The sequence below is a fragment of the Psammomys obesus genome, unplaced genomic scaffold (assembly GCF_907164565.1).
Source record: "Psammomys obesus unplaced genomic scaffold, mPsaObe1.curated_primary_1811, whole genome shotgun sequence".
Taxonomy (NCBI): Eukaryota; Metazoa; Chordata; class Mammalia; order Rodentia; family Muridae; genus Psammomys; species Psammomys obesus.
The window spans coordinates 16,635,245-16,650,852 of NW_026585504.1; the positions used below are offsets into that span (position 1 = coordinate 16,635,245).

The following is a 15,608-nucleotide window of genomic DNA, read 5'->3' on the forward strand; positions in this document are numbered from 1 at the left end:
ACACACACACACACACACACACACACACACACACACACACACACACGTAGGAAAGAAAAAAACCTTATTTTATTATCTAAACGGACTCAATGCCAGCTATACTTTTATTGTTTGTTAATACCTTCTGAGATAGGGTCTTACCATGTAGATATGATCCTGCCCAGCCATGGCCCCATTCTCAGTTCTACCATATTCTTTGTTCATTAACATAAAATGGTTTCATGCAAGGGTAGCAATAAAGCATAAACACAGCATGCAGGAGGCCCCTGTGTTCAATCTCTAGCAAACTTCTCCAAACAATTATCATTAAAGTAACTTACCCTTCTAAGATTCTCAGCAGTGTTGTCATTTTGTCAGAGTTAGTATTGTAGTAAAATGTGGGTTTTTATCTTTAGAAAATGGGGTCATTCATTTCTCTGCAGAGGATTATTTTAGCTTTGCTGCTTACCTACTGGCTCTCCAAAGGTCATGATGAGTTCTACTGAGTCATAAACAAAGGTAAATACAGCTTGATCATCACTCCACTCAATGATATCCCACTCAGACAAACTAGAAAAGGATAAACAAGAAAAGTAAGTCTTTCTTCTTTTCTAATGCTAGGGATCAATGCAAGAAATTACTAGCTCAAATGAACAGTTTTTGATACCATTCAGATAGTACCAATAACAGCTACTATTTTTGCAGCCCATTGGATTGGAAAATAATATTTTGATTTAAATAATTTGAATGGCAAGATTGGGTAGGGTACACATTTTCAATCCTAGCCTTTGGGGGGCTGAAGCAGACAGATCACCTTAAGTTTTAGGTCAGCCTGTATTACACAGTGAGATGTTGTCTTTTTGCTTGTTTTTTTTTTTTTTTTTTTTGAGACAGGGTTTCTCTGTGTAGTCCTGGACTCACTTTGTAGACCAGGCTGGGGATCAAGGATCATCCACCACCACACTGGATGAGATGTTGTGTTAACATACAAAACAAGTACTTTGACAACATATAATAAAATGAAAACAATATAAAGAATATTGGTTTGATCCTTGTGCAAGGATAATACAAAAATTTGTGATAATTTTCATACATACATGTATATATGGACACTGATCACCAATAGAAAGTTTATCACCAATAAAAACCTTCTGAGGAAAAACAACACAAAACGTTGAAAAATATGACTGCATCATCTTGTGGGTTTTGTTTGTTTTGGGTTTTTGTTTTAGTTTTGTGTCTGTGTATCAAGTTATTGCTGTATACTCCTGGTTGGCCTAGAACTTACCATGCAGATGAAGCTGATAAAGAGCTTACAGCAATTCTTGGGCCTCTAATTCCCAAATACTGGATTGTTCAGACATGATTCAATCTTATATATTTGAAAGAAATCAGAACTCAATCTTGAGTCATATATTGGAAGAGAGGGGGCCCTTTTTGATAAAAAAAAGTACTAAAGATATGTCTTTAAATGTTCATCTTGCCAGGCGCGTTGGCACATGCCTAAAATCTTAGCACTCTGGGAGGCAGAGGCTAAGGCAGGTGGATCTCTGTTATTTTGAGGCCAGCCTAGTCTAAATTGTGAGTCCAGGACAGCCAAGCCCTGTCTCAAAAAAAAAAAAAAAAAAAAAAAACAAACCCAAATCTTATCTTATGAGTATATGTATGTGCCTGATTATATGTGTGTGCACTACATGATGTAGGAGCCTGCTGAGGTTCCTACACTGGATCCCCTAGAACTAAACTTATAGGTGGTTGTGAGCTGCCATGTGGATGCTGGGAAACGAAGTGGGTTATTTGCAGGAACAAATGCTTAACAACTTAACTAGCTCTCCAGCCTCAGAAATACTTAAAGGCATTTTAAACTTAACACATGGTCCTAAATGTTTCTACCTTAGTTTTGAAGGACACTGACTTTTTTTCAAAAGTCTGCACAATAATATAGGTTAGTAGTTCTCAACCTTTTGAGGGTCAAATAACCCTTTCACAGGAACTGCTTAAGACCACTGTAAAACATAGATATTTACATTATAATTCAAACAGGAGTTATGAAGTAGCAGTGAAATAATTTTATGGTTGGGGGTCACACAACATGAGGAACTTTATCAAAGGGCTGTAGAGTTAGCAAGGTAAGACTCACAGCTGTAGGCATTTAAAGCTGAAATTGCTAGGTGTTGTGATGTTGCAGGGTGACGTTGGGTATTCCCGAGAAGATGAGGCATAATGATTGCTTGGACCCAGAAATTCTAGGCCAACCTGAGCAACAAGGGAAAGGCTCCAAAAAACTATAGTAATATATAAGGTACAGGATAGAACAAAAACTGAGTAACACCTGCTTTTTCTTACCTCAATTGATCCAGTAATTCTTCAGTATTAGTTGTTTGTTCTTTTATAAATTCTATCTGAGCAAGAGTCTGTGTTTTCTGTGTCTCTACTTCTAAGAACTTCCTGCAAATAAAATCAGGTATTTACAGAAAAGCAAAGTATTTGTTAGTGAGTTCAGTGTTAATGAAATATCTGGAAGATGGGCAATGACTCAGTTGATGAAAAAAGTTTCCTTGTGAAAGCATGATGACCTAAATTTGGATACCTGGCCAAGCAATGCCGTGCATGTCTGTAACAGTGTTGGGGACAGATCTGTCAGAGACAGATGAATCCTGGTGCTTGTTGACTAGTCAGTCTAATGAATTGGAGAAGTCTGGGTTTAGTGAGAGACTTTGTCTTAAAAGATAAGGTAGAGGCTGGCCATGGTGGTATACACCTTTGATCCCAGCACTGATGGCAGAGGGAAGCAGATCTCTATGGGTTCAAAGTCTGTCTGCATCTACAAAGTAAGTCCCAAGACTGCCAGGGATACATAGTGAAATACAGGCTTTAATAATAATAATTTTTTAAAAAGGTGGAGCAAGACACAGAGACACCTGATATCAATTCTGGCTTCCACATTCAGGGCAGTACACCTACACACACATACACTATACATATAAACTATACATTAAATGTCTTATGATGAGATATAAGCTAGATAGCTATCAATGAGATCATTAAAAACACAAAACATTGATATAGATCTAATTAGAAATAGTATATAGTATTGACTCTCAATTTTAGATCAAATAAGTTGTCTTTGGGTTTCCATGTTCTTGAAACATGATTATTAAAATTTATTATCTTTATTTTTATTTAAGAATAAATGCAATCCCTTTCTTTGATGAGATTAGGTCTCACTCAAACTCAAACGGGGTAGGAACTTACTTCAGGCTAGCCTTGAATTTACAAGAATCTTCTTGTTTCAGCCTCCTAAATGCTAAGATTATAAGCATGTACCAACATACCCAGAGTTCTGTCAACTTAATTTCAATCAAATATTACTATCTGTCAAATAAATGTTTGTCAACTCAAATTTTACTTATCATTATTTACATGCAATTTCTTTCTTTTTTAAAGAAATGATTTATTTTATTTTATATACATTGGCATTTTCCTATATGCCTGTCTGTGTGGGGGTATAAAATCTCCTGGAGCTGGATTTATAGAGACAGTCATAAGCTGCCATGTGTATGCTGGCAATTGATCCTGGATCCTCTGGAAGAACAGACAGCACGCTTACATATGTATACATGTATGTATGTATGTTTTTTCAAAACAGGGTTTCTCTGTGTAGCCCTGGCTGTCCTAGACTCCCTTTGTAGACCAGGCTGGCCTCAAACTCACAGAGATCCGCCTGCCTCTGGCTCCTGGGTGCTGGGATTATAGGCCTGTGCCACCATGCCCGGCCAGACAGTACTCTTCAGTGCTAAGCCACCGCTTCAGCCTCTACATTTAATATCTTCTAATTTTAAAATTAAGATTCATAAGCCAAGAAATATAAAATGTAGAAGTCTTACACAACAGTAAAATAGTGAAATATTTATTTTCTTTAATATTTCAAATATAAGAAATATTACCTTTGATGATTGCCTCATAAAATATTAATTATAACCAAAAACACTGCTGACTGAAATGTTCTCTAGGACCTAATTCAAAGTGGAATAAAATCCTTATATACATAAATAAAAGGCTCATGGTTCTTGTAAACCTCTGGAGGTAAGAGGCCTTGTGGACTTCACTTTTATATTTTCTTCACAAAATACATTTTTTTAAAGAAGTATTTGTTTCATGTTGTTTGTGTGTACAGCATGTACATGCCTAGTGCCCATGGAGGTCAGAAGAGGGTGGTGAATTTCCCCAGAACTTGAGTTACAAAGAGTTGTTCAGTGGGAAGCAAACTTAGGTATTTCTGCAAGAACAAGTTCTCTTAACCACTGAGCCATCGCTCTAGCTGATGCCTCCTCTATATGTGGGTGTATGAGACACAGAGAGAGAGAGAGAGAGAGAGAGAGAGAGAGAGGCGGAGAGGTGCACATGTGTGTGTGAATGTATTGAGAGAGACAGGATGTCACTACATAGCCTTGGTTAGGGCTACCCTGAAGCTCCCCATGCAGACCAGGTGGAACTAAAATGCAGAGATTAAATCATTAGTCACCGTATCTAGCAACTTCATACTTTTTAAACATTCAACTGTTAGCTGACCTTTGAAGCTCTTCCTCTTCAGTTTTCAGCTGTTCCAGTTCTAAGAAAACAAAACAAGCATAAAAAGAACACCAGTAGAAAGTTAACCACAAAAATCATTTTAGTTTACTGTGAATTCTGACCCAATCTCATGTAACATTTAACTGAACTCAACAGAGCTTTTCTCTCAGGACTTACCTCCTTAACTAAATAAGTTACCTTTTTCTGCATCTCTCATTTCAGAATCCCATTCTTCCATTGGATCATCTTTCTCTTCACTCTCCAAATTCTTAGTTTCTAAGGTAAACATCAAGCAATAGAGAAACTCCAGTCAAAAGTAAATCATTAAATATCAGAGAAATAGATGGCTCAGAATGAAATACTGGTAATATTCACAAAAACTCATCATCCTCTGCTAATAAAGTCCTGAACTACAATTTTATAGACTTCTGTTAACAGATAAATGAACTCTGAGCTAATGACAGATGTGTCACCTGTACTTATAAAAAGCATTTATTATTATTATTTGTGTGTGTGAGTGTGACTATGGTATGTATGTGTATGAGTGTAGGTGAACACCAAGGTCAGAAGACAACTTTTGGGAATCAGTTTTTCCCTCCCGTCATGGGTTCCGAAGATCAGAACTCAGGTCAGCAAGCTTATGCCACAAGCACTGCTGGCCCTTCTCTAGTACTTTAGAGACGAGGTTTTGCTTAGACACTGCTCAGGATAGCCATAAGCTTGTCATCTTCCTGTCAAAGTCTCCCAAGTAATTAGGATTACAGGTGTATCACCATGCCCAGTTTGTTTCAGGTTAGCATTTAAAATATTTTTCTATTTGACATAGCATGTAGGCAAGCTGGTCTCACTGAGTAAGCTGATGATGACCATTGATCCTCCTGTCTTTTCCTACTACGGACTAGGATTAAAGGTAAAAGGTATGTGTCACTATGCCTACTCCAAGCTTAATTTTTATCTCAAAGATACCACTCCCTATTTGAGTTGGGGTTTCACTATGTAACTCAGCCTGGTTTGGAGATTCTAACTCAGGCTTTAGAGTGCTTCAGATTATAGATGTACACCATGACAATCAGCTTGCATTTACTTTTCATCTCTTCAAACCTGAACTCTATATGACTATTAGTACTTAATATACATATAGCTGGTTCTCTGTTTATGAAAACATTTAGAGTTCCTTATGAGGCTGTCCTGTGTCTAGCCCCAATAACTAATCTGGCTTTGGTTTAGATCACATTTCCTTTTGTTCTCTATTTTACTTTGATGTATCTTCAAACACAAGTAGTTGGCATATTGTTGTTATAAAGAAAAAATGAAAATCCCATTCTATTTAGCAATAAAGACTCAGGAGCCAGATGCTGGGGTGAAACCTGCTAGTTCAGAGAGGCAGAGAAAGCACCAGCTGACCTTCCTTCTCAGCTCAGGTCCGGATGGAAAAAAACCAAAAGGCTCACTAGCTCAATTGACAGCTCAAGAGGAAAAGGCTAAAAAACCCAAGGCTGAAGGTTTGTTAGCTCAAACCCCAAAAGCTAGAAGCTGAGGAGCTGAAGCCTAAGCTTCAGAGCTTACGCTAAAAGCTATTTCTATTTCTACATACTGTCTTAGATATCCCTCAACTCAAAGTCCCTCCTACTCTTCAATCCCTCTCAGCTGGTTTCTTGTTCTACCTCTTAACCTACGGTTAACTTTATTAAATCCTGTGTACAGAAAGCTCTTGGATTAAAAGCATGTGCTAAAGCCTGGGTGAACCAAACCATAATCACTTTTTTTTATAATAAAAAAGTTCTTGGATTAAAAGTGTGTGAAAGGGCTCAGCCACATAAAAAAAACAGGGTTTTACAGTTCACAATTTTGGGGTTCACAATGTGATCAAATATCCTGCAAAAGTATATTCTTTACATGTATTAATTCTCAATAGTCTGTTGTTCTCTCTCTGTGTGTGAATGCACATATATCTGGGTATGTGTTTTTTTTTTAATAATTTATTTAATTTTTATTTTATATACATTTAGTGTGAAGGTGTCAAGATCCCTTGAAATTGGCATTACAGACAGTTGTGAACTGCCATGTGGGTGCTGGGAATTGAACCTGGGTCCTTTGGAAGAGAAAACAGCACTCTTAACCACTGAGCCATCTCTCCAGCCCCCTGGGTATGTGTTTTAAAGAAACCATTTCACTCTGTAGTTTAAAAGCTGGCCTCACACTCACAGCAACCAACATGCCTCAGCTTTTCAAGTGACGAGATTAGAGATGTGGAACATGCCTGGTTTCTTTTATTTTTTATACTCCTATTCATCTTTCAGATCTTATCTGAAAAGTCTCTTCTGTACAGGTAAAGCAGCTCTGAACTCTTCACTAAGTCAGACTTCTATTGAAGTATCTCAGCCCCTTATAACATCTTCTAAAGGATTTACTATAAAATTGTTTTTGCTGAGGAAGGATGTTTTGGTGTTTTTGTTTTCTTGAGGAAAGGTCTTATATAACATAGGCTAGCCTCAGACCCCTGACTCCATTTCCTACAATCTGAGAAGCTAAACGTGTAATCCCACACCCAGTTTATTTGTTTAGTGTCTAGAGTTGCTTCTCGGTTAAAAGTTCCATAAGGAGTGAGCATGGCAGGATATATACGTAATCCCAGTCCTGGGGAGGTTGAAAACGGAGGTTCAGTAGTTTATGGCCACTCTCAACCACTTTAGAAGTCAGTCTAAAGTACATGATATCCTGTCTGAGGGAAAAAAAAAGTTCCACAAGGAGTGTGTTCCAATTTGCTTAGTTTGCATGACTTGTATATGTCGACTGAGTGCCATGCACTCAACATATAAAAGGTATGCAAACTAAGCAAATTTGTAAAATGAGTAATGAAAGAAGAGTAGCCATTTAGTGCTACCTAAAGAGGGAAACACAGCTGTTGCTTGTTTTTTGAAGTCCTGAGAAGAGTAAATCCAAAAATTTGAAAATACTCTACCATTGAGCTATGCCTTTAATCCCAGCACTCAGGAGGCAGAGACAGATGGATCTCTGTGGGTTCAAAGCAAGCCTGGTCTACTGCATGAGCTCCAGGACAGCCAGGGCTACATAGAGAAACCCTGTCTCAACAACAACAACAAAAAGAATATGAGCCAATGAGACAGTTTGGCAGGTAAAGCAAGCCTGAGATAGATCCCAAAATATTCAAAGAGAACTGACACCCAAAAGTTGCCTTCTGACCTCCATATGTCCTCCAAGGTACAGATAGCCCCAGAACACACTCAGAATAAAAGTGTAAATAGGGGCTGGAGAAATGACTCAGCAGTTACCAACACTGCCTGCTCTTCCAGAGGAGCAGGTTTGATTCTTAGCACTCACATGCAGCACACAATCATCTCAGGCCAGTTCTGGGGAACCTGATGCCTTCTTTTCGCCTCCAGGGGTACTGTATGGATACAGTGCACATGGAGGCAAAACACTCATATGCTTAAAATTACAAGAAGAAGAAGAAGAAAGAAAGAAAGAAGGAAAAAGAAAAAAGAAATATCTTGGGCTGGAGAGATGGCTCAGAGGTTAAGAGCACTGTCTACTCTTCCAGAGGTCCTGAGTTCAATTCCCAAAAACCACATGGTGGCTCACAACCATCTATAATGAGATCTGCTGCCCTCTTCTGGCATGCAGGTTGTACATTCAGGCAGGACACTATAGTAAATAATAAATAAAACTTAAAAAAAAAAATCTTAAAACAATAAAGGTGCGGGGGGCAGAGACAGGTGAGCCTTTGTGAGTTCGAGGTAAGCCTGATCTACAAAGTGAGTCCTGGAGAGCCAAGGGTACACAGAGAAACCCTGTCTTGAAAAACCAAAAAACCCAAACTTAAAATTACACACACTAAGGAACAAACAAACAAACAAACAAACAGGTGTGATTAAAAAAAAAAAAAACACGAAAACAAAATACTGGGCATGGAGGCACTCCATGTAATATCAGTACTCAGGAGGCAAGGCAGAAAGATCCCAAGTTCAAGAGTAGGTTAGGCAAATCCAAGCCAGTTTGGGTTACACACACTCTGTCCCCCAAATAAGCAAAACTATTCAACATTATGGTATAGGTTATGAAGAGCTCTGCAAAAGAACTTAATTTTCTGGGCATCTCTTCTTTATTGCATAGTAAATGAAATTTTATTATCATTTTTTAATTACCTTTATTTTGTGTGAGAAGGTACGTAGCACAGCATGCCTATGGAGAGCAGAGGAAACCTTGTGGGAATCAGTTCCCTTCTTCCACCATTTAGGCTCCAAGAACCAAACTCAGGTCATCAGGCTTGGTGGCAAGCACCTTTACGTACTGAGCCATCTCATTAGCCAAAAAAAGTGTTTTAATTTGCTCCAATTAAAGAACTCAGGGTGCAGGGCTAGAGAGTGGTTAAGAGCACTGTCTGCTCCTCCAAAAGACCCAGGTTCAATTCCCAGCACCCACATGGCAGCTCACAACTGTCTGTAACCCCAATTCCAAGGGATCTGACACCTTCACACTAATACACATGAAATAAAATAAACTAAAAAACAAACAAAAAGTAACTCAGGCTGCTAAAACAGCATACAAAGACCAAGGTTTCTACGTTAGAGAAAAATATCCCTTAACTTTTTATGTAGTTCCAGGGGTTGAACCTAAGGCCTTTTGCATGATGGGTAAGTTTTCTATCACACAGCTCTATCCACAGTTCCTAGGAAAGTATTGAATACTTCACCTATTTCCACTTCAGTGAGACAGTTAGTGATCTTCTTAAGTATGTTGTCCAACTCATTTATCTTTATCTGAAGTTTCTTCTTCTCATTCTAAACACAGAATGACAGATTATAAAGCTTAACCTTCAAACAATCCTTTAATAGTTCAATTACTGTCATGACCATAAATAGGCAAATCTTGTTTTCCTTTTTTATTTGGCAATACTGGGGACTGAACATGCTGGTCACATGATCTACGGCTGCCCTTTATTCCTATCCATTTTTTTTTTTTTTTTTAAAGGACAGGGTCTTACTATATTGCTCAGGCTAGCCATCAACTTGTGATAATCCTGCCTTATATTTTCAAATAGCTGGAAATACAGGCCTGTGCCACCACACTGGCATGAAAAGGCAAATTGTAAATTCAGGTCAAGACTTTTAGTCTGGACTTAAAATTTATTATTACTTTAATTTAAAGAGACAAGTTAATTTTTTTATTTTAAGCATGTCTTTTCTGTATGTTTCATGAACATATGGATATTAATATTTATTGCCTTGAAAAGGGTTATTTTTTTTTCCTGTGATCAGATAAATATGGGAAACACTGGTCAAACAGAATTGCAGCCTTTTTAATGTGTTTTTCTGTTTACTTTTGTTGTTGAAACACAGGTTCTTGCTATATGGACCAGAATTTATAGCAATACTCCTGCCTCAGCTTCCTGTAGGTATGCGCAGAGGATAGATACTATATACAATACTTCCTATTCTTAATTGCCAGGTAGTACCTGTTAGGTAGTACCTGTTAAGCAGGGCTACCTTGCTTGTTTGCTCTTATGTACATGCTTATATTAAGCATGAACACCTACACTTCTGTCTCTGAAATGGGAAATGAACAAATACTAAGCAAATGTTCTACATTTGCTACATTCTCAGTGCTATTTGTAGAGCCTTTTTAATAGGAAAAGGGTAAACACATGCAGATACATACACAAGTAAATATGGATATAAGGAAGATAGTACTGCCATCTGGATGAATGGGGACACAGAATCACAAAGATTTTATTTCAATATATAAAATGCATGACTACAAGATGAGATATAGCCCATATCAGTAACTATATTTGATTTTACTTATAATGACAAAGTTTAAAGCTTTTGATTAATAGAACCTCACTTTTTAAAAAAAGATTTAGTTATTTATCATTTACACAATGTTGTGTTTTGCACGTATACCTGCAGGCCAGAAGAGGGCACCAGATCTCATCATAGGTGGTTGTGAGCCACCATGTGGTTGCTGGAAATTGAACTCATGACCTCTGGAAGAGTAGCCAGTGCTCTTAACGTCTGAACCATCTCTCCAGCCCCTGAACCTCATTTTTTTTTTTGAACCTCACTTTTTTAAACAAGCTTTTATCCAAAACTCATTTATGTATCTCCCACAAAGCATTTCATATTTCACATCTACTATACATTACTATATATTAACCATCTCAAATTACCTCAGCTGAATGCACCAATTTGTTATACAGAGCCACTTTTCCTTGGTGAGTGAAGACTTTTGTCATCTTGGTATAACGTGATTTCATTTTGTTAAGGTAAATTCCGTAAGTCTTCAGCTGTAAGAGAGTTGAAGAGCACACTGTACTAAAATAACAAGTCAGATAGTAAGGCCTGGGAAGACAGGGTCAATTTCCTGGATCTGATTCCTAGGGGAAACACTTTTCACTTGCAAATTTAATTTCCTGCTGATCTGGAACTCATTATGTAGACCTGGTTGGTCTTAAAAGTGTGTTCTTCTGTTTCTACCTCTAAAGTGCTTCTACATTTCTATTTAAGAATAGAAGAATATAATTAAAGACTTCAGTTTTGATTATTGCATTTAATTTTCTTATTCATTTTACAAACTAGAAAATGACTGGCTTTTAAATCACAAAATACTATTGTGTGTGTGTATTTTTTTTTCCAAGTTAAATTAGTCATCACACATTGGAAAGGTTACTTGGTGATAATTAGGTAAGACCACAGCCGCACACTACATCTAAGAATAAACTGAAGAACTCCACACCATTAATAAGAGTTTTTTTGCTTATTAGGGACAAATATTTTGATACAGGATTTTTTTCTGTGTAGCCTTGGCTGTCCTGGAACTAGCTCTGTAGTTCAGGCTGCCCTTGAACTCAGATATCGACTTGCCTCTGCTTTCCAAGAGCTAGAATTAAAGGTGTCTGTAGAAGAATTTTAATCTAGCAACATGAAAGCTCTGATCGCATCCAAAGACCTTCTAGAATCAGACAGAATGTAGAGACACTTTTAGTATATACATTCAATCCCAAACAATGAAGGTAAAGTTAGTGAATAGAAGGAAGCAGCTATGTTTAAAAGTGACGTTTATTTGAGAGGCGGACAAAATGATGAATCGGAGAAAGATTTGACAGAATAAATCAGAGAAGGGATATGGCCAACTCTCATGAGAGGAGAAAGGAAAGAGAAACAACTTAAGAGGGCAGTGCAGAGGAAGAGAGGAGGCAGGTTTACAAGGAAAGCTTTATAGAGACAGGTTAAAAAGAGAACGAACAAGACACAGATGAAGACAAAATGAGCTAGAGAATGAGGAGTCAGAAGATTAGAACTGATTGCTAGAATTAGTTTGGGGCCAAGCAGAGCAATTCAGTCAGAAGCTGAGAGAAGCCAGTTTAAATCAGTCACCTTTGAGAGGCGTTTGAGCCAGAATAGGTGAACTCTGGTTGAACCAGCCAACCAGAGTTCAGAAAGAGCTAGAAAGAATGAGCTTACTGAGTAGTAAGTCTCAGAGGCTGAAGACATTCTAGGCCCAGGTTAGATTATACAGAGGCTAGAAGCTTCCAGGACTAGGCCTAGGTTAGCAGATGGGTGCAGGAAGCCTCTGAGGCAACAATTACATCAGGAGAGTAAAAGTTACTTTTACAGGTGTGTACCACCACAGCAGGAAAAGCACGAGTTTAAATGTATCAAAATGTGTCAAATCATATTCACAAAAATGACATAAAAATACCTCTTCATCAGAGTAGTCTTTCATTTTTTCCCACAAGTTCCTATTTACATCAGTCAATAGTTTATCTTGGTTCAGTGCAGACACCTTTAATCTAAAACACACAAAAATGTGATACAGGATTTAGAATTCTGCTTGAATAAATCATCTTAATCATGGAGCCAATTTTAATTATATTTAGTTTTATTTTTTCCTACATAGACATGGGAATTCACTCAGGATATATGGTCAGTGTTTCAGAAGTTAAGAATGTTACAATGAGCTGGTTTGGTCATGAATGCCTTTAATACCAACATTTTTGGGCGCCCAAAAGATGTTGTCACCACCAGACAGCAGAAAGCAATTTTAGAGAATGATGCCCCTTTCTAAAAGATAAGGTGGGTGGTTTTTTTCTTGGCCCTTCAATCTGTGATGGATATTTGTTTTTAGTGAGAATGGTTCCAAGTTGTGAAAGGTCTTCTTGGTAAGGGAGGAAACAAAGTAAAGGAGGTTAAATCCAGGGATTTCATTCTCTCTTTCTTATTCTTTCCTTTATCCTTTCTCTCCTATGGAGTGTTGGGGGGAGGGGAAGGATGTAAAGAAAAAAAGGGGGTGGGATATAGAAATGATATATGAATGAATGAATAATAAAATGTTAGAAATCTTTGAATCTACTCTTCCAGATCTTTGTATATTGATACAAAATTAAGGTTATATTTATTTCTTTGGCATAGATCTTTGTATACTGATACAAAATTAAGGTTATATTTCGTTTACAACATACTATCAACTCTTTTTAAGGTATTGTACCTATATAATTCTTAAAAATGCAATGTGAGGGGCTGGAAAGATGGTTCAGTGGTTAAGAGCACTGTCTGCTCTTCCAAAGGACCCAGGTTCAAGTCCTAGCATCCACATGGCGGCTCACAACCCCACACATACCCACTGCCAAAGCGGTGGGAGCCGAGCATGCTGCGCCCAGGTTAGTTGGGTGATTTAAAGATTCTGGTCCCTCCCAGCATGCCCAAGGCAGGGGTGATTCCTGCCTGGCAAGCATCTATTGGTCAAAATGCTACATTTTGAATTGATTGTCTGTAAGCTCAACTCCAAAGGATCTGACATCTTCACACTAATGAACAATAAAATAAAATTAAATTAAATAAATTATTTAAAAATACAGTGTAAATTATTTTAAAAATACAGTGTAATGTTCTAGTCCGTTTGAAAGCTACTATCCCAAACTGTTTAGGATAATTAAGAAATGCAAGTTAATAGTCAGTTAATCCAAACTTGTGGTTTTGTTAAGTACTAGTTTAGTTAATCACAGGTGTTTTCTAAGTTAATCAAATAGCAGACAGCTGGAGACAAACAACTATTCAAATACATGAAGATAGTTAGTCTTCAAAGACTTATAGAATATGGCATTTAAAGATGTTGTATTAATTTAAGACTTTCTTGACAATGACACATGTCAGCTCCTGGCAGCACCCCATACTACTTCAAAGATGATGATGTGCATTGAAGAACCTCCTTATGGAGTTTGCTCCAAATGTGGCAAGCTTCCACTGGGCAATAAATTGCCCTTGCTTCAACTGCTGAAGTATGCTGTCCAAGCTTTGGCCAAACAGGACACTGCAGAACTCTGCCAGAACAAGGCAGAGAAGTCCTCCATAATTACTACTTGATAGAAATATCTGTCAGATAGTCTGGGCCAGTAAGACAAAGAGATGGATGTTCCAACGTTGCAGAGCAATCTTAGGTGACCATCCAGGAGGTGGGCAATCTCTTTCATTTCTACGGTTTTGAAAGATGCTTTCTTTGCACTTTCTGTCTATTCAGGTAACATTTATCCTTCTCAGATCTCTGATGGGGATGAAGACTATATAATTATAGTTTCACAGTTACATTTAAGTTGTTTATGATTTTAGAAAATTGTTTTAAGCTCTAAAAAGAATTTTTAGGTTGGTAAATGCAAGTTACAATAGAAAGTAACTTTGAACTCCCCAAGAGAGGATAGATAGTACTTTCTCTAAGAATGCTAAATACATATGGACTGGACATTGTGACTGCAATTCCTACCAGACTCTACATAGTTTACTGATGCTAAAGAGTCTTTTGTTTAAACAAAAAAGGGGGAAATATGCAGGATATTTGATCACACTGCTAACTCTGAGATTGTGTACTAGAAAAACCTGTGTCTGGTTGTGGTATAACTCAGCCCTAGCACACACCTTTAGCCCAAGAGCTAAATAAAGTCAACCACAGGTCAAGAGGCAGAGCAAGCAACCAACTAACAGGGAGTAAACAGACAAGAGGGTCATTGAGTTAAGGGTATTTAAGACAGTGTGGAGAAGGAGAAAGGTTGTTTTTTTTTTTTGTTTTTGATTTTTTTTTCCCTTCTGGAACATCGGTGGAGAAGGAAGTCAGCTGGGTGCTTTCCCTGCTTCTCTGAGCTACAAGTTTTTACCCTAGCATCTGGCTCTTATGTCTTTATTGGTAAAACTGAAAGATTGGGAGTCTCTTTTAAAATAACACTGTATGTTTCCTGTATTTGGTTATTGTTTGATGCAAAGCAGAAATTGAATGTAATGAATTGTATAAGAGTGCTGCATCTGCAATCAAGGGATAGTATAAACCATTGGGAGACTGGGGTAGGAAGATTGCCTGGAAGGGCCAGCCTAGACTAGAGTCTCTTTGAAGGCCCTGTCTTAAAAAAGCAAACAAAACAAACAAAACTCAAATAATACTTATAAGTAAGTACTGATCATGGGAGTTAAGAACTTTTTATTCAGCTGGGCATGGAGTAAAGAACTTTTTATTCAAAGTGTATGGTGGCATGCATACACTTTCCATCCTAGAATTTGGGAGGCAGGTGGATCTCTGTGAGTGCAAGGTCAGTCTGGTCTACGAAGCGAGTTTCAAGACAGCCAAGGCTACACACAGAGAAACCCTGTTTTGAAAAACCAAAGGGTGAAAAAACAACAACAACAAAACTTGGTATTCAGAGGACCCAAGTTCGGTTTACAGTACCCACATTGGGTAGCTTACAACTGCTTTAACTCAATTGCCAGAAAGTCTAACACCTCCCTTCTTTGGGCATCTGTGCTCTCATGTGCACACACACAAACACACATACACAGACAATTTAAAATAATAAAAAAAAAATATTTAAGTAAAAAAAAAAGTAATGTTACAAACCAAAACTTTTCTAATAGGGAGGGAAGAGAGAAAGAGGGTGGAACTGGGAGGAGAGGAGGAAAGGGGCTACAAGGATGTGAAGTGAATAAATAAATGAGAAAAAAATCCTTATAAATTTTTCTAACCAGAATTCCTATATAAAAAAATAAAAATAAAAGAAT

The 15,608-nt window shown here is 37.6% G+C and overlaps 1 protein-coding gene across 1 annotated transcript in view; it reads right to left on the bottom strand.

Moving 5' to 3' along the window:
* The window catches only part of Knl1 (kinetochore scaffold 1), a 47,664-nt gene that overhangs the window by 8,527 nt on the left and 23,529 nt on the right, over positions 1-15,608 (bottom strand). Inside the window, exons 10-16 of the mRNA XM_055596767.1 lie at positions 12,274-12,364; positions 10,742-10,858; positions 9,266-9,353; positions 4,750-4,827; positions 4,552-4,591; positions 2,326-2,427; positions 449-549 (exon numbers count right to left, since the gene is read on the bottom strand). Coding sequence (XP_055452742.1) covers positions 449-549; positions 2,326-2,427; positions 4,552-4,591; positions 4,750-4,827; positions 9,266-9,353; positions 10,742-10,858; positions 12,274-12,364 — 617 coding nt within the window. The remainder of the gene's footprint in view (positions 1-448; positions 550-2,325; positions 2,428-4,551; positions 4,592-4,749; positions 4,828-9,265; positions 9,354-10,741; positions 10,859-12,273; positions 12,365-15,608) is intronic.